This window comes from Lacerta agilis, chromosome 6 (genome assembly GCF_009819535.1).
Source record: "Lacerta agilis isolate rLacAgi1 chromosome 6, rLacAgi1.pri, whole genome shotgun sequence".
In the NCBI taxonomy this organism is placed as follows: Eukaryota; Metazoa; Chordata; class Lepidosauria; order Squamata; family Lacertidae; genus Lacerta; species Lacerta agilis.
This window is the reverse complement of record NC_046317.1, coordinates 29,585,886-29,605,647: the sequence shown is the minus strand read 5'-3', so window position 1 is coordinate 29,605,647 and position 19,762 is coordinate 29,585,886. Positions and strand designations below refer to the sequence as shown.

The window sequence follows — 19,762 nt, the reverse complement described above, 5'->3', positions numbered from 1 at the left end:
TTGGTTTGGGGGCAAACACATCAAAATGCAGTGTTTCATGGAAATGACAAAATAGTTGTAGACTGTGGCTAATGTCATGTGTACACTGATCTAATGATGGGGGAGGTGAGGTGTGGCCATCACCTGCCCCTCCAAGCTTAAGGGTATTCTGTTAAAGGAATCTGGGGATGTAGATCTTGTCTGAAGCCTGGGGCGAGGCTAGGGCCATGCCACCACCCCGTTGGGAAACCAGGGGGAGCTCAAGTTGGTTTGCATCAACAGGGCTCTTCCTACCGGTGGTTCACCCTTACTGGACTCCCTGTGTGGCCCAATGAAGTTGTGGCCTAAATTTGTCCAATAACATTAACCTAATATCCATGTCCTTATGTCTTATTCATCAACGAGGGGGGTGGTCTTGGGGTCTCAACACACAACAAGTTTTCTTTCTACTAGCTGTCGTAGAGAGAGTTTAACTGGTAGCATTGCAGGAACAGTGAATGGACTGAATCGAGATTCTCGAGTTATGAGAACTTGAATCTGGATTATTTCCAGGTACAAAGGATTTTGGATCATTCTTGTGGTCCCCATCTATAGCCAAGCCTGTTGTGGGGTAGGGATTTGTATTTGTCCCTAAAACCATTTCAAACTGCTTGATCCCAAAGGTATTTGACAAGGCATAGCTGCCCATAGCTTATTTGTATTCTTAGCAATATCTGATTCCACAGCTTTCTGTGTAAACAACAAAAAAGTAAAACATCTTTTAAATGAATAGCTATTGAACACTACAGTATACAAAGAAACCCGCCAATGTACTAACACTATTGTGCCTGTTTACAGATGGGAAAAAACAGCAAGTATGAATCATTGTAATTCTAAGTTCCTTCAGAGAGAATTACAAGACCATATGATATCCTAGCTTGTTAGATTTTGCATTAGGATCCATGACTGAGTTGTAAGACATCCAGACAGCTCCATATTGAGCACACATCTGAGGAATACAAGTTATTTCATCTTCTGTTGGCAGTTTGCTTAAACAGCTGGCTTTGAATGTGTTTCTTGCCTTATGCTGGCATACAGGAAGAAGAGCTGAATTTTGATTTGCCTAGCCATAGACTTTGTTGCAGAATTATCCAAAGAAAGGCCATGAGCATCTAATAGTTTTCTAGAACAATTTTCGGTGTACATATATATGAATGCTTCACTTAGATTTTGTCACCTCAGCTTCAAAGGAGAATAATTTCTCCTGCCTATTCATAGTAGGTTATGGGAAATCTGATGGTGTTGGCAGGAGGAGGGTGAAGCATGATAAATGGCTGTGAGGAGAGTAATTAAATCCACCAGCTGTAATTTTGTGGTAATGGAAGGCGTTTAGCAGAGGAAGACAAATTTTGATGATGGAAACCTCAGTTTGAAGAATGAGGGAGAAGAAAGGATAGTGTTAGGATAGGCACAATACACTGTCTTGGCTGACTGGTAGATAATAAGGATGGCTGAATCAGTCAATTCTGCTTTCTCTCATATTCTCATTTTCCACTCTTAAGTTGAGCTTTCCACATTTCCACATCAGTTTCAAATATTTTGAACAAATTCTCATGAAAATGCGGCAGCATTTTTACTGTGAATTTCTCCTGATAGACATCTTTTAATACACACACCTTTGCAAAGCAATATTGCCCTATATAATGCAGTTCTGAATGCTATTTTCACAAACATATGCATTTCCATGCAGATTTAATCCTTATATATGCATTTTTGTACACATTATTTTGCCGGACAACTGTATTGAAAAATTCAGAGAAGTGTGAATTTGAAAAGATGACTGGGTTTTGGTTCACACACAGTTTCAAAAATAGCTTCATCTATAAATGTAGATCAGATTTCTTCCCTGTCCCAATCTGGTAGGCTTTGCACTAAGTGAAATGTGGTCTTCAGCAGATAGGCAATGCCCTATATAGTATGGCATGGGAAATTACATATGGACTAAGAAGGAAACACTACAATGTTCTGCCTTAGTGGGTTTGTTATGGTTCTTATGCAGTAACTTTTAGACAATAAAAGAGTTACTGTTAATCTTCTGCAGTCTCTGGCATTCATTAAATTAAGGCGGGGATAGCGGAAGCGTATACTTACTAATGTTTTTGATCCCCTTCCCTTGTTTTCTCATTCAGCCTGCATAATAATTGTGAATGTTTGTGATAGAAAATTTGTCGTTATTTTTACCTGCCCATAGTCTTTAAGATAGGATATAATTACACTGAAACAAATGAATGGCAGCTTTCTAAAGATATGACTGGGAACAGGATGGGAAACATGACATGTTCTGCTTTAAGTTATTAACAACCCAACAGAAGCCCATTCAATGAAAGGCAGGTGCATGGCATTACTTTATAGCTTATTTCCTTTAGCAATGACAAAAGGCTTCCAGATTCTCTCCATTAACCATCACTTCAAGCAGCAGTGAAAATGCAATCAGTAGTGCTGTAATATCCTAAAAAAGACCCAATGGGAATGATTTTATATCATGATGTAACATTGTTCCCTTGGCCATTGTTGGGAAAAACAATGAGATATTTAAATTCAGAGATGACTCACTAAGAACACCATCCTACCCATACCAGAAGTCCACCAGCAAAGTCTACTTGGAACGATGCGTGTAAATTCCATTGGGCCATTCTGTGGGTCATTTCAGTGCTGTGAAGATGCTGGCTGAAACTCTGATAGTTCTTCAACTGGTGGCAAACACTTTGTTTGGTTATGGGCAAGAAACTGGAGAATCTCCTGCTGCCTCTTCTCAAAATGGGTAAGTCTCATTTGCCTCCTCCTAAATTGCCTCACAAAATGGCTTTTCTATGCATCTTTACAATATATGTTTTTAAATCTCGCAAGGGGAAAACATAGCTTGGAGGATGCAGGCTGGACTTGGAGCAGAAGGGTAGTTTGTGGAAGAAGAAATTATCTTCAAACAATGCACAACTTCTCCATTTTCAATTGCCTGCTCTGAAGCTGCTTTTTAAAAAGAAAGAAAAAGAAAGGGGGAATTATATCATGGTTCTAATATGTGCATTTGCACATAATGTGCCGTTAACCCAGAAGAAAGCCTTCACTTGTTCGTAGAGTTAAAATGCTAGTCATTGACAGATCTTCACAATGTTTTTCACAGAGCAGGAGAATGCCCTGATGTTGTCTCGTGAGTACATATATTAGTGCTTGATATTATGTAAAATAATTCTAGAGTTAGCATAACCAACCATAATTTTTAATTGAGTGCTAAAGGTTTTAAAATACACAGAAACCTGTCAATGCATATGCAACAGTTCTGTGTTGACTTGGAGTCATGGTCACAGTGGAACTCATCCAATCAATTAACCATAGATTGGGGTGTGTCCCCGATTCTTCTTCTTCTTCACACAGTAAGAAGAGTGCTTGCTCTTACAAGGTGCTGTTGTTCCTGCTATTTTTCCTTGTGTAGTCCCAATGTTTGCAACTGGAGATGTTGGGCAGCAATCTCAAATGACTGGTTTGGGGACCTGCAGAAGCTGGTGAAGCAACCCCCCTCCCCAGTATGCAATTATATGTTGCCCAATATTTGCTTGATTTAGCCTGTGATTTTATATTCATTTACCTGGAAGTAAGCCCCATTGAACTCAGTAGGACTTCTGATACAAATAGGATGTTAGTGGATCATGTATGAATTTAAATATCCCATCGAGACCAAAGGAATTACTTCGACGTCCATTGTTAGGCCAAGTCTTAATTGCTCCTATCACTACAATTTATACAGATCTTAATTGGCAAAAGTATAACAATTTTACTCAGCTCCATTCTTACTTTTCCGTAATGTGCAACAACACATTTTGCACCTGCATGAAAAAAATACGAAGCTGCCACAAAGAACAGAGCAGAAAGGGGGTGGGGAAGAGCATTCTAAAAATAATTAAGGTTAAACTGCAATCAAAACAATCCTTTACAAACTGTAATGTAGCTGAACAATTCAAAAAGCAACTGTTCTGAATATAAGCAAATTCAAAGGGAGACGATCCCCTTTTGTATCCCTCCCTTCTGATAGAAGACTACTGAAAACTGTCTGGTATCAAAGCTTCTCATGGATTAGACCTTCTGTGGCTCTCTGAACAAAAAAAGAAAGTCAACTTAGGAAAGGGAAAGCTAATTCTAAAGATTTTGACACACTACTTCTGAGTCTGTTGAGTGCTTCACATTCAAAACTTCAAAAATGAAGCTCCGAAACCATCCCTTTTCTACTTTCTCAGGCTCTCGCTCAATAATTGATGAAACCATCTATATGCTGATGTCAAATCTTAGAAAAACGGGGATGGTGGTGGTGGAGAGAGAGATGTCTCCTGCTGCTCTTTTAGTTATATACTTGCTTTTTAAAAAAAATATCATATTAGATACGGCTCCTTCAAAATTGTCTGATGTTCAGGAGCAGCTGCATAGGCATCATTCTCCCCAATGACCCTTATTATCAATGTTAGAATTAACAAGCTTCAATTCTGATGTGCAATCTGGCATGAATGAGGACAGATTTCTGTCTCCTGGCTAACGGATGGGTGAAAATGCTGCTTCGGTGCTGTTCAGTCACAGGATGGAAGAGAGTTAAGCTGATAACAATGCAACAGCTTAAGCCGGAAAACGAAAATGTATGCCATATTAATTGCCTGAAATTGCACACAAGCTGGCAGTCAAACAATGAAAGGTATGTCTTGCTGTCTGATTTCTCTCATTATCATCTCCCTGATGAATACACCTGCCCAAATGCTTTAGCTATTTCCTCTAGTTTGACACAGCACTGGAAAATATTTAAGAACAACAACAAGAAGAAATACTGGGAGGGGGGAAGAAAAGAGGGGGTAAGAGATTAAGGGTTCCGTGAAGGGTATGCCTAATTTTTTAATTTTTTTATTGTAGAAAAACTGGACACAGATACCAGTAATAAATCCCACTGAACTCAATGGGACCTGCTTTTGAGTAATAATAATAAAAAATTATTATTAATAATAATAATAATAATAATAATAATAATAATAATAATAATTTTATTTATACCCCACCCTTCCCGATTTAAAAACCGGGCTCAGAGCAGCCAACAGAAAATATAAAAAACACTGATTAAAAGCAACTTTAAAAACAGCTTAAAAACAGCATAAAATACAACATAAATGTAGCATCCATGTCAATAAAATTCAAAAAAATTCAGGGTCATTTTTTGGGGGGGGGGGAACCCAGTTCAGTAAACATCAAGTGATTGTCAGGGCTAACTGGCCAAGTTGGTCCTGCTAGGGCCAGCAAGGAGACCAGGGAAGAGTTTAAATCTGGGGTCCCAGAAGTGTTTCTTCATAGAAAAAGGAAAGGGAAAAGGGAATGGAGGATCAGACTAATTCATATTGAAGGGCAGGCGGAATAGCCCTGCAGAAGGAGATCAAGTCCTGCAGGGCCCTAGTCTCGTGGGACAGAGCATTCCACCAGGTCGGAGCCATCACTGAAAAAACCCTGCCCCTGGTGGAGGATAATCTGGCTTCTTTAGGGCCCGGGACCCTTAAGCTATTATTATTCATGGACCTTAGGATCCTCTGCGGGACATACCAGGAGAGGCAGTCCCGTAAGTACGAGGGTCCTAGGCTACATAGGGCTTTAAAGGTCAAAACCAGCACTAGTAAGACAAGCATGTGCTTCAGGGGTCAAAACAGACATGACATTAACTGCATGATTGCAAGTAATGTGTCTAGTTTTAAAAGTTTAAATAGTTGGCACTCGGCATCAGCACTGTGTGCAGGGGAAAGTTTCATGTTTAACCCTTTCCCCTATGTATGGTCCTGATGAAATCCACTCCCCCCACAGTGGAAGAAACCCACAAATGGGGCATTTGGGGGGGGGCAGAGCTGGATCAGCACCCTTTGCTGCTGTTGCATGATGTCTATGGGCCTGATCCAGGCCTCTTCCCCATACGAGCCTTGAAGTCTGTTCAACTTCAAGTGTATTTGTCCCTGCTCCCACTTCCTGCACTGGCTGCAAAAATGGTGATGTCTCTCAAGCCCTGTTGTTGCTGGAAAAGGTTTGGGTTAACCCATAAATAAATAAATAAATAAAATAAAATAATAATTTCACCCTAGCATTTTATATTGTTTCTTGTCCATGGATCATAATTATTCTTGCCTACTTGCAGCTTTTCTTTATTTCCCAATCTTTTGCACCACCTTCGTTACTCTGTTTTAAAATTAGATAATTGCAACCCCCCCCCCCCCAATCCTACATGACTTGTGTGCATTGATCGAAACACAGCCTTAGATATATTGGTTGCAGGGCTGGAAAGGCTGTTAAGAGAAACAAGTTGGGGGAATTATCTTTAGCTTGCAGCTTGTTTTGTGCAGGTTTAAAGTACTCCTTTCCCCCTGTAGTTCAATCTATCAAATGTCTGACCCAGTCCTTTTCATGTATACTTACACAGAGAATAACAATAAAAAATGCTTGATATGATCAATGAGGCTAATGGCATGCACTTCAGAATTCTAATTGCAGATTGGTATTAATGCGTACGTATGTTAGAGGGGAAAAGGTGTTGTTGATATGCTCAGAAAAGAACAAGTTCTTTTAGGAGAAATGCCTAAGTGAACAAGGCTTTTCTATGAAGACATGTCAGATCTGCCTCAAAATAAGTATCTGAAGTACAGTGGTGCTGTTGTGTTTCTTCAACACTTCTCTTTTGAAATGGAAAGATAGTTCAAAAACAGTTGGGTTTTTGGCATGGTGGTCAGCCTCTAAATGGGGTAAAATGAAAAGTCCCACTAGGTCCATGCCTATTGTCCAAGCCCTTTCATGCACCCCAATGAGTTCTTTGGCTCTTGGCTGAGGTGTTTTCCTGCTCACTAAAGGTGTAATGTTTCTAAGAAAGAAGTAAAGCTGTGGCATATTTCTGTGTGCTTTACTTGAGAGCTGAAGTCCAGAAAAGCCTGCTTTGAAAAGGCTATGAAATTGTTGCCATCTACCCATTAGTGCTTGAAAGTCACAATCATGTACAGCTTCATTCTGGCGGTTTCAGTTATTCTTCTAATTTCTGCTCCATAAAACAACACAGTGCCCTATTTCTGAAAACCCCTGCCATCTTCTTCAAAATAGCTTCTTCACTCCATCCAGGCAAAAAATAAAAATAAAAATGGAATGCAACTTACTGAAACAGAACACTGCAAATATTTAAGTTAACAAAATTTGTAATGTTGCCATATGGAATCTATAAGCAGGGGTTACCCATAACTCAATGCCTCTCAATGAACAACAGCTGCCATTATATTTTGGATTGTATTTCACTTCCTCAACCTGAAATTCTTGTTTGCAATTGGGTACTAAGCCATATTTACTTGTGAATATTTCAAGATGTTTTGATAGTCAGGTTAACATCATTGCTGATGTGTTCAGGAATGTATGCATGAACTCCAGGCATCTGGGCATGTGTGGGGCAGTACTTATGGGTCCCTGGATCAGGAAAAAAACAGTTTATCCTTTTCCACAAATCCCTATAATCTGAAAGAGCTTGTATGTAGGTTGGTCCTAATGGTGTTCAGCACATTGGTTCACCAAAGCTTCTGTTAGTGGAATAAGGATTTGATTCTTCTTTCCTGATGAATACCCCACCACAATCCACTCTGAAAGGTTGAAGGAACACATAGGAACAGAGTAGCTGAAGTATGGAGAGGGAATTAGTAAAAAATAAACTTCCCTTTCCACTGATGGAAGCCTTTGTCAGATCAAAGACAGCCTTCTATTTAAGGGATGCCACTGGATACAAGGGATGGGGACGGGATTTGATTTTGCCTGCCTTTTCATGAGAAACTACTTAATTCACACTTCTTGAACCAACACACAAACTGAAACACATATATCTTTCCAGTGGCGGAGCTTCATGCTCCGGCACTGGGGGTGGGAAGCAGGCGGGGGTGGGGCTGGCACACGTTCTGTAGCGGGGCGCGCATTGTGGGGGCGGGCCGCACCAAGATGGAACCCTATCCAGATCGCGCTGCCCAGGGCGCCCTGCCCCCATGCCCCGCCCTTCCTACGTCAGTGTAGGGGAGGGCAGGAAGCAGGCGGGGTGCGCTGCCCACATAGGCAGGGCGCACGTTCTGGGGGCGGGGCACGCATTCTAGGGACGGGGCGTTCCAAGATAGAACCCTATTGGGATCACACTGCCCGGGGCGCCCCGCCCCCTACGGCCCGCCCTTCTTACGCCAGTGTATCCTTCAAAATTCACACTTTTCTAAACTTTGCAGTGCAGTTATCCAACCATATGTACAAAAATGCATATATTGGGGAAAATAAGTGCTTCGACATGCATATATTTGTGAAAATGACAGATTATATTATATGCATTATATTAGGGGGAATTGCTTTGGGAAATGTCAGTGACAGTCAAAAACTACACAACATTGTGTTTATTAGGAGAAATTCACGCTGAATTGTTGACGGATTTTTAATGAGGGTTTTTTTTTAATGCAGATATGGGTAAATGCAATCATGCTTATGATTATTTATTACTTGCTTTCCTCACAAAAGTGGCTCAAAGCATCTTACGAAAACAATATTACAGTAAGAAGCAAGTATGACAACCATTAAAACATCTGAAGAAGTGTGCATGCACACGAAAGCGCATACCAAGAACAAGCTTAGTTGGTCTCTAAGGTGCTACTGGAAGGATTTATTTATTTATTATTTTGTTTTAACCATTAAAACATCACAATGCAACTATACCGATAAAAGACAGGTCTTACAGACCCCACGCCACTAAAGCAGGCTACAAATACCTGAAATTCTTCAAATTAAGGCCCAAAAACCAAGGTTCAAAAGAGAAGATTTTAAGATTGGAAAAACGAGAAACTGAGAGAAACTGAAACTGGCAGATCCCTATTCGAAACAGCCCTCTATCTATCTATCTATCTATCTATCTATCTATCTGCTTTATAGATTGATAGTTACAGTATTGTGTGCTACTGTAATCACATTTTATTACCAAATAAATAAGGACAAGAAGCTGCAGCTTAATTGCCTACTCACAGCACCTGCTCTTATCACTGTGCCTTCTAACATTTCTTACTTTATCTCAATCCATTTTTACATGTGTAACTTAGCGGCACTTTGAAAATATCTTCATGCACTCAAGCGTGTTGTTGTAGTTGTTTTAAGAAACACACACCGTATTTTTGCTGCTGCTGTTTATAATGGGACACCAAAAGTTTCAGAAAGATCAAACCTGAAAACATTTCCAGTAGGAATTAAAAAAAAGGCTCCTTTTTCCCCAGCAGAAATAGAGGCTATCAATTGCTGACTTGCCTGCCCATGTGAAATAGTGGGTTCTTGTCTCTGATGTCGCAATTTTGTTTAAAATAGCCTTGATGATGGCAGGGTACACGCGGATGATAAAATCATAAAGATGACAGCCTAATCTTCAAAGATGACCGATCACAGATAAAAGATTAAGTAACTCAGCATTTGAAATACCAGATTATCTGTCTCCTGGCATAGTGTCTGTGTATCTCTCCTGCTGAGTTCTGCAGAGATATCACTGACATGTAAAGATGCTACATCTTACATACCAGAATTGCTACAGAGAATGCCGTTCCCTCAGGCCGTCAGGTTGAAAGAAACGGGCCCTCAACTGAAATATTAGTTAATCAAACATTTGTCTGTGAGACAGGCAAAGTACTTGGGCGCGTAATAGATAAACATATTTTAGCGTGGCTATTTAAAAACAGCTAAAATAGTTCATTTTACCATATAATTAGCACTCACAGGTGGGACAGCGATGGGTTAGTGATTATTATACACCTTTTATTATCAATTTTATGTACCCCAATAATAAAAAACCATACTTACAAGAATGATTAGACATGCTGGTCCTATAAAACTCCATATAAAGTTGTTCTTTGTGCTGAGCCAACATCTGAAAAGTAAATAGTGCATGTTTGCAAATTTGCTTACAGATGAATCACTCCTGTCTTTGGAATCAGGTGTTTTTGAAGACTGGAAATGACTGCTAGTTGTAATGACTATATATTGCCTCCAGTGTCAGAATCAGTATGCCTCTGGGTACCAGTTGCTGGAGAACATAAATGGAAGAGTGTCGTTGAGTTCATGCCCTGCTTGTGGGCAGGGCCGGATTTAGGTTTGATGAGGCCCTAAGCTACTGAAGGTAATGGGGCCCTTTATATGTCCAGCTGTCCTTTGTCGACAACAAATTGTTAGAGTTTTTTGTGTTGAATATATGCTATATGATAATTTATGGACCTAATAGGTATGTAGGTTTTATTTTATTTGTTTTTTATCTTATATTTTGGAAATGTAGTTTTTTTCCTTTAATTTTTTTGGGGCCCCCCAAAAGAGTGGGGCCCTAAGCTATAGCTTGTTTAGCTTATATGTAAATCCGGCACTGCTTATGGGCTTCCCATAAGTATCGGGTTGCCTTCTGAGGGAACCAAATGCTGGGTTAGATAGGCTTTTAGTCTACTGGGCTCATTTTGTGTTCTTACATTATAGCCACTAGATATGTGGTATTCCTCATTGTGGGAAGCCTATTGCTGAGGGAAGCCACAAGCCTGATTGTCTGAATTACTAGACTAGTGACCCTGCGTGATATGTTCCCCCCCAACATATCATGTTAAACCCAAAATAGTAGTCATCATTTCATGGAAGGGGGCAGTTCTGCACAGGCATGATATGCCCACCTCTTTATAGATATGGCAGCTTGGGCACCTGAGCTACCACAAGCTTAAAGCCCATCTGGATCAGGGCATATGCCTTTGTGTCTAGAACTTAACAGTGAAAATTTCCATAAGTATCACAGTATGTATTCCCTGAAACCCAAGAAGCAGATGTGTGCAATCAAGTGTCCATGCATTCATACCCTGGTGGGTGTGGCTCTCATGCACAAACGTGCATCTGTCTGGGGCTAGATTCCTTCATCTAGTACTCAGAACTGCCTCAGAGCATCCAGAGACTGGATTGACAGCAGTGTGCACAGCACTGACAAAATGGTAGGGGTGGTGAGTGTTAGCAGCTCCAATAATCTGTTTGAGGGGGGAGTAGACTGCATACACCTTTCTTAGTTGCAGAGAGGCCACACATCTCTTTCTGAAAAATAACCACCATAGTTGTCAAAGCTGACTGGGCCAACCATTTCTTCAATAGGTAGTCACAGCCCAATATAATGTACACAGGATTGTGCAGGCAACTCACTGTTATGTGAACATAGTTTCCTATTAGAAACATGCTTAGGCGATCACATCTCAGTGGGCTGATGCAGGAAGAAGTCATGTCAGAACTGTCTATAACTAAAGTCAATATGAAAACAATGAATTACACATCAGTTCTTTCGTAGTATTTGGATCCCAGTGCCGCAGAAATGCCAACCACCACTGCTGGGCTCACGTAGCCAAAGATATAAAAATTCTTGTGTAAGAATCCTTTATTGTAGATTACTCCAACAACTATAAGGTACAGGTGAATGCCTTCGATACACATCCACGCGAAGGCAGCTAAGAGGAAGTAATGGAGTAATCCAGCAGTGATTGAACAGAATAGCTAGAAGGGAAAACAGAAAAAAGCATAAGTGAATAACATAAAAGACTCCATATCTTGCGATGCAGGTTAAAAATGTTGTCATAGTACCAGCAAAACCTCTTCCACTGGAAATTTGTCTCGATAGGAAAATGGCTCAGGCCCTGTCATTACTTTTCTGTAAGTACACAGGAAACCACCAAACCCATTTCATTTTAAAACTCAGACCTCATGCTCATTTCTTTTTGTCTGTGTGCCTACAATCACATGAAATACACAAACTGATGAAGAAGATGATATATATATATTTTGCTGAATATATTCAACCTTATATATACCCCCTGTTCCACAAGGGCATGTATACAAGCAGCCCCTTTTTACACTGAAAACAAGGCCAGGACAACACCTGCCGAAGTAAATTGGCATTCACACCTTCTGATATTATTGCAACATGGTCAATTTAAACTCAGTTAAAAATCTGCTTTCATTTTGTCTTAGTTAAGGCTCCCATTCTCAGAGTGGACCACTGGCAGAAGACCCTTCTCTTCAATGAGGCTTACACTTTCCAAATGGGATTTCCTGGAATCTTTAAATGAATGTTTTATATCCACAGCTAGTTGTGGGTAAAACGTTCACGGGGAAACTGAGAAATGCTACTTGCACCTCTGAAAAAGGCACTTTAGAGCACACATTTGCTTTCCGACCCAACATGAAATGGCATGAGGAAAGGCCACGTACCTTATTACTATTCATGTTAATTCCAACAAGAAAAATTAGCTCAGCCAGAAAAAGGCTGCAACAGAGATTTTTGTGAATTGTTGTCCTCGTACTTTGAATTTCACTGAAGAACCAGAAAGTGAAAATGCACATGGAGAGGCAGATCAAGGAGATAATTATTCCAAGCTGAGTAATTCTTGTGAGAATATAATAATTCTTGTCATCCTGGGAGGGGGAAATAATAATATAAAATATTAGAGAGAATGGCTAAAGAATAGCTTCTTTAAAACCTCATTTGATAATGGAGTTCTGATTCTACTCCATTTCCCCACTCCATACTCCTTGTTAAAATACCCAGCCAAGTTATTGGTTGAAAAGCTTTACACATTTTAAAATTGATTTTATTAAGGTACTAGTTGGTACAAGGAAGTGTGCAGGGGGGAAAATCATAGAATTTGGACGATAGTACTTATCTCCTCCTTTGTCTGTGCCTTCTAAATTTGCTCTGGAGGATTGGGGGGAAACCCAGAACAGGTTTTGGGGAGTGCAGTGGGGGTGCAGGCTATTTGTTATCTGGTTTTGCATTGGTATGCCTGGATAAATATAGATATCGATTTCTTCAGGGACTGTAGAGATCGTCAGATTGAATTGGCAATTATCTGTCACCAATAGCCATAGAGCCCAGCATATTTCTTTTCCAAGTAGCTGTCGTTAATTTAACTGCCCATTAATACCTTATGACAGAATAATGTAATGGATATCATTTGAAGCGCTTTGAAAATTATCCCACTCGAAGAGATGGAGTATAAACCTGGGCTATTTTTTTAATTTTATTTTTAGGAAACAAAAACAATTCACTCTTGACTTGTCTTGTAACTTGCGCCTCACTTGCTTTCAGATTCATATTTTAAACCCACATTAAGTAAACACCCCACAGATGCAAAACACACTCTTCTATTTGAGGACTCCTCATGAGCTGGGAAGGAGTCTAAGTATGACTCTAGGGATGGAGCTTTTTATTTTTGGACAGAGGATTTAGCCGACTTGAGAGTATTAGCACAAGCACATTGCATTGACACATGCTGGGCTCTTATGCTGACAGATTCTGCTTCTCAGTTGCTAAAAGCAACTTACAATTTCAGTTCAAATGTGAGGGGTTTTTTGGGGAAGTGTTTTGACTTTTGCTCTCTCTCTCTCTTCTCTCTGTGATCACTTGGCCTGTATTTAGAATCCATGTCCATTTTATGGCTATCTTCCTTTAATCTGATACTCAGATATGTACGGTACTTCTTTTTTTAATTTCTTACTGAGAATGTTTCAACTGAACAAAATAAAATAGAAATAAAAAGTGAATTAAAAAAATTAAAAGGAGGGGAGAAGGTATGTTATATCACTATATATGCAAATGACTACAATTCCATATGTATGCTTGTCTAATATCAATGTTATTATACACAGCAGTTGGTTTTGTTGAATGCTAAGTGCTGCATATTGGAAATGGGCACACACAGCCATCACAATAAAATATTTCCACTTTTTTGGGTATCATTCTACATTTGCTTTTTCTTTAAATAAAAAGCACTATGGTTTTCAAAAGTCTGAAGTTCTGTCTGTTCAAACATTTATTTATTTTTTAGTCAGGTTTACTTCTGGGAAAAATAGGCCTATTGCATATTCTGCAGTCATATCCACATCTTACATTTATAGCATAGTTTATGCCACTTTAACCAACCTAGCTTCCCCGAAACAATCCTTGGAACTGTAGATAGTTAAAGGTGCTGAGAATTATTAGGAGGCCCCTATTCCCCTCACAATTCCCAGGGTTTCCTGGGAAGATTGATTGTTAAAGCGTTCTGGGAATGGTACCTCTATGAGGGAAATAGGGGTCACCTAAAAACTCTCAGCACCTTTAACAAGCAACAGTGCCTGGGAATCATGGGGGAAACCGTGACTGTTAGTGGTATAAATAGTACTTTTACAGCTGCTCCGTGTCCGCAAATGGTTTCTCTGCCCTGTTTTCTGTTTGTAAAATGAAGATAGTAGTGACTTAAGTCTTGGGGTTACTGATAAGCATGAATAATATACAGATAATAAATATTATGGGCATTGAAAAATGCTCAATGGCAGTTAAAAACAAATAATAAATGGGGGGGAAGAGTAGAGTAGTTAGCACCCATATAAGAGATCACATGTGCATTACACTGTTATAATGAAAATATCTACTGCTGCTAAAGAATTATCCCATTGTTATATTTGCTCAGTGAGAATAAAGTGATATCAGATCCTCCCTTCAAGAGGGCACGTAATGCGGTGAGACCTGGCAACCAAACCCTGTGTTGTGGGTGGATAAGATTGGACAGCCACAACACCCAATTGGTAGGTCCCACGATGCAGGGTTCAATCAGGCCAATGGGACGCAGGCTAAAGGGATTGAGGGACCTACAAATACCCATGCACATGACCTAAAGCTTCCTCTTTTCAGCTTGTGTATCGGAACACCCGTCCACCTTTCCCTACTTTTAGGGCTTTTGTGCTTGATCTTGCTATGCCATCGTGTGTCGTCTGTCATTGGGACAGGGGCACGGCAGGAATTTTCCCCACTTGGCTGATTGGCTGTTGCCACTTGGGTTTCGCCTGCCATGTAGCAAATCGTCACAACTTGTACGGTTGTGGATAGGCTCTGGTTCAGGTGATAGGGATGGGAGAACGCTCTTGCCATCCCTATGTGAAGGGTATTCCATTAAAGGAATCCAGGGACTCGATGGTTTGGTAAACCCCTGAGAGGGGATTGTGCCCATGCCTGAGTCCAGGGGGACATTTGGGTGGTGGAGAGAGCATGTTCCCGGCTTTCCGCTTATCCAGGTGTTCACCCTTGGCTGACCTATGCTGGAACCCTGGGACAGTGCTACCTGCGGAGCAGGTAGCTAGTCGAATCAGAGCCTATGCAACCACTCACTTTCTGTAATCAATAAAGTTTATTTAGGGGGAGGTTAAAAGGTCTGAACACGCAAAGACCAAGCGAGGAAGGAAGTAATGATTTAACTGCAGAGACCAATAGGTTCTACACACAAACTATCTAAAGAAATTAATAAACATTATATTTAAAAAGAGCACTTACAACTTCAGAGTTGTTTGAGGACATCAAAACAGCAAAAGGGGTAAGATGATTGCATCTGCATGTGGTATGCGTGCTGTTGAAATGTGCTCGTTCACATCCTTCTGTAGACCAGTTTCCTTCCATTGTGTCTTCTGAATAATTCCAAAATGCACACTTAACATCTTTTTTGTCTACAGTCTGGAACAGAAGGAAAATGTTTAATGGATGGCAAGAGGCACAAAGCCACTCAATAAGAAGTATTTGCTACATTAGCAGAGGCAATTAATCACAATGCCTTTATTCCACAAAACCCAGAATCTGAACTGTTCATAATTCAGGTTCAGGAGAAACACAGCAATAAAAACAAAGAAAATCAGAACAGAAAGATGAAACAAGATAGGTAAAGAAGGTAGACTAAAGAGAGGAAGGAAAAGTACACCTGCTTTCTCCTTTTCAAACATTGTTCCTGAGTTTTAGAAATCAACAGTTCAAATAATTGATTTTAAAATGTCTGTACAATTAATATGTTTGCTCCTGTCCGTTTCCAGTGGCCTTATTTTGACCAGGGCTTGCTAATTCTTCTCTTTTTGCATCACTTCACCTTCTAGTCTTTGAAATGGGTTTGTGGGAGGAGAGGTCATTGTTTTGTTGTTTTTGTTTTAACTGCTTACTTGTGTTTTTACTTTGTATTTTTATCCTGTGAACTGTCCTGAGATCTTGTGGTGAAGGGCAGTATAATTAATAATAATAATAATAATAATAATAATAATAATGTCCCATCTTTCTTGTTTTAGGCCCCATCTGCACAATACATTCAAATCAGTATCATGCCACTTTAACAATCATGGCTTCCCCCAAATAATTCTAGGAACTGTAGTTCATTAAGAGAGTGGAGAGTTGGCAGGAGGGCGTTAATTCCCTCGCAGAGCAACAATTACCAGAGTTGCTGGGAAGAGGGATTGATTGTTAAACCACTTGGGAACTGTAGCTCTTTGAGGGGCCTTAGAACTCTCAGCATCTTTAACCAACTATACTAAGATCAGCCTGGATAGCTCAGTTGGTTAGAGCATGGTGCTGATAGTGCCAAGGTTGCAGGTTTGATTCCCACATGGGACAGCTGCATATTCCTGCATTCCAGGGAGTTGGACTAGGAACATGATCCTCAGAGTCCCTTTTCCAATTCTACCGTTCTATTATTCTATAATTCTCAGGATTCTTCAGAGTAAGTCATGACTGTTTAAAGTGCTATGATACTGCTTGCCTACTTTGGACTTTCATCGTCCATATTATTCCCCTTATCTTCCTGCAAAACAACATCAAAACCAAAAAACTTTCCTCAGCTTAACTGCTAAAGGTGCATACTGAATCATACCCATTTAATATTCTACTTATTTATTTATTATATTTGTATCCTGAGCACCTCCCTCCCCCCCCATCACGATGACTTCTTCACAAAAGCCCTGGGAGGTAGACAAGATCAATACATCGTATTTCGCCAAGAATACTGAGTGGGATTTATGGCTGAGTCAGGATTTAATGCCACTCTACTTCCTATCAACTGCTACTTCCTACACTATGCAATATCATGTCTTTTAGCACAGGAGGAAAGAAAGTCATCATATGAATTTCTCTAAATTTTCAGTGAAACTGTTCTTTTTCTGTTCTTCTCCTTTTCTTTTCTTTTTAACTGATTAAAAGACTTTTGAGTCACCTTTCAGGTCCATTGCCCTTCCAAGAAGAGATACAAGATAGTTAATGAATTACAAGCACAATAAAAATAGCAATACAAGAAACTCAGCAAATTATGCTCCTGAAAATGACAAGTAACTTAATCATAGATTGGCTAGGGAAACCTAGGCAGTTGGGCGGGGTATTATTTATTTATTTATTTATTTATTTATTTATTTATTTATTGAATTGCAGAGTTGGAAGAACAATCTAGTCCAACCCCCTGCAATGCAGGAATATGCAGCTGTCCCATACAGGTATTGAAGTTGCACCCTTGGCATTATCAGTACCAGGCTCTATTCAACTGAGCTATCCAGGCATAGTCACAGCAGCTAACGAAAAGCAGACTGAAATAAAAGATTTTAAGATTGGGTTTTGTTTTTTTTAAAAAGAAATTTCTGGTGATGGGACTATAAATACCACCAGGGGGAGGATATTCCACAGATGTGAGGCTGCTTCTGAAAGGCCACATCTTTTGAATCCAGCAACCTCTTATCATCAGGCTAAGAGAGCAAAGCCCCAGAAGCTGATCTTCAAGCTCAAGCATAAAATTGTAGAGTTGGAAGGGACCGTGAGGGCCATTTAGTTCAGCCCTGCAGTAAAGGAATCTCTTGCCCAACCTGGGGCTCAAACCCACAACCCTTAGATTAAGAGTCTCATGCTCTACCAACCAAGCTGTCCCAATATCCCATTAAAGTGTTATTTATGACCATCTAGGGTCATAAATAACACTTTAAATAGGACCCACAAACAATAGGCAGCCAGTGTGACTGGTACACAATAGGTGGGATGTGATCTGATTCTTTGTCCCTCTCAGGCATTCATACTGCCACGTACTGTACCAGCTGAAGTTTCCAAATAGCCTTTAATGGCAGTCCACGTACAGCACATTACAGCAATCTACTGCTGATTGACCACCAGGTCACCTGTTTGTGAGATGCAGCACCAGCACCATTAACTTCAGTGCCCTGCTAAATTTTGCTCATCTGCTTTTGCCTCTCTGGGCAAACGTGGCAAATGCAACAGATGCACAGCTTGTAAATGGAGAATGTTGAGAGGTGAGGAGGAGATTCGGATTACGCTAACCAATTATTGACAATTGTGTAGTAGAACCAACATGCAGTTATTAGTCTTGTCAATTCCTATCAACACTTTGCAGTGCTAACACACTCCCTTCCTGGCACTTGCTGAGTGGAAATCAGAATTGTAATTTCCCCTCTAATCATATTATATACACATATCAGCAAATGACATAGGTGTGAGTGAACAACCAAATGAAAACAGAGTCGCTCCTTGTTACAACATAATTGTAGGCTTACTTTTAATCAGGTGATAATTAGAAAGAAAACCTACCTGTGCATGTTTTAAAGTCAATGTTATTTTCTCTACCGGGTACAGCATAGGTGGCGTGGAGTGAATTGCGACAGCTATAACTGATGACCCTACTGTCTCTCCATGCTCTGAATTTTCCTCCAGTGAGAAGTTCTGCGATGATGAGAAGAGAGAGCCAATATTGCTGTACCGCAGAAACACAACTGCAACGGTGCCTATCAATCAAACAAACTGTGCTTAGTGGGTTGTAGCTTGTTTCCTAACAACCCTGAAGATAATAAGGAAATGACAAACAATAGATATCTGTATTTATTTTGCATGAAATATGCATAACAGAATTTTTTTTTTTTTGCAACACAGTTATTGAAAAGGTTAAGAGACAGTGAAGAATGTCTGCCTTTCAAGATAATATAACCCACCAGTATTAAAAATGAGTGTTTGAGATACAAAATTAAGCAGATGGGTCCAAACTTTCCCTTCTGTGACTGGAAGGGATCCTTTGATTCAGAGAAGGCACTGAAGTCCAGCAGAGGCTGCTGCTGAAATGAGGAGGAATATTTTGTTGTCCATTGCTCCTGCAGCTCCCAGTGCCACCTTCCACGCTGTTCTTTCCTCCAAACTTCCAGAGCAGATATTCAGGAGGAACAGGAAGCTGCAGAGAGGAGGAAACTAGCAAAACCTGCCCCTCCTTTCCTGTGATGTCATAGAATCGAGTTGGAAGTGACCATGAGGATCATCTATTCCAACCTTCTTCAATGCAGGAATATTTTTGTCCAATGTAAGGCTTGAACCCACAACCCTGAAATTGTAACTGGAACCCTGAGATTGAGAGTCTCCTGCTCTTCTGACCGAGCTACCATGTTTCTGCATGTGTCCTGTGAGTGGAAATCTGCTCATGCGAATTCTGGATCCAACCCTGTGCCAGTGAAAATCTGTTCTGAAGAGTTTGGGAGAAGTTTGCAGTCTAGGGGAAAAAAAGGTGGCTCGGGGGGTGGTGGGAGAAGGAGGAAATGAGTGAAAATCGCCTCCCCACTTTTTCCAGCAGGGAATATCTGTTGGACCTTGGCTCCTTCTATGTACAGGTCCATTCATGGAAGTTAACTGGATCTATTCCAGAGGTTTGTTTTGTTGTTGCTTTGCTATTACACTTTGAATATTTCCAAGAGCAGGCATTTGACCCTTGCCAAGGGTGCATCTCTAGTGAAATACCTTTGAGAAATCATTGAAATTGCATTATTGCGATTGGCTATCCCGAACACTCCTGAAGGATTTACTTTCCTGAATTTTGCAAAGGAGGAGGCTTCTGGAAAACCCCATTGAACTTCACTTCTATAGCCTAATTCCTCGAGTCAC

The 19,762-nt window shown here is 40.3% G+C and overlaps 1 protein-coding gene across 2 annotated transcripts in view; it reads right to left on the bottom strand.

Annotated features, from left to right (window-relative positions):
• Positions 1-19,762, bottom strand: part of ADGRL4 (adhesion G protein-coupled receptor L4) — an 81,521-nt gene that overhangs the window by 11,234 nt on the left and 50,525 nt on the right. For both annotated transcript variants that reach the window (XM_033151746.1, XM_033151747.1), the window contains exons 9-13: positions 18,431-18,624; positions 15,371-15,547; positions 12,274-12,477; positions 11,339-11,559; positions 9,856-9,922 (exon numbers count right to left, since the gene is read on the bottom strand). In XM_033151746.1, coding sequence (XP_033007637.1) covers positions 9,856-9,922; positions 11,339-11,559; positions 12,274-12,477; positions 15,371-15,547; positions 18,431-18,624 — 863 coding nt within the window. The remainder of the gene's footprint in view (positions 1-9,855; positions 9,923-11,338; positions 11,560-12,273; positions 12,478-15,370; positions 15,548-18,430; positions 18,625-19,762) is intronic.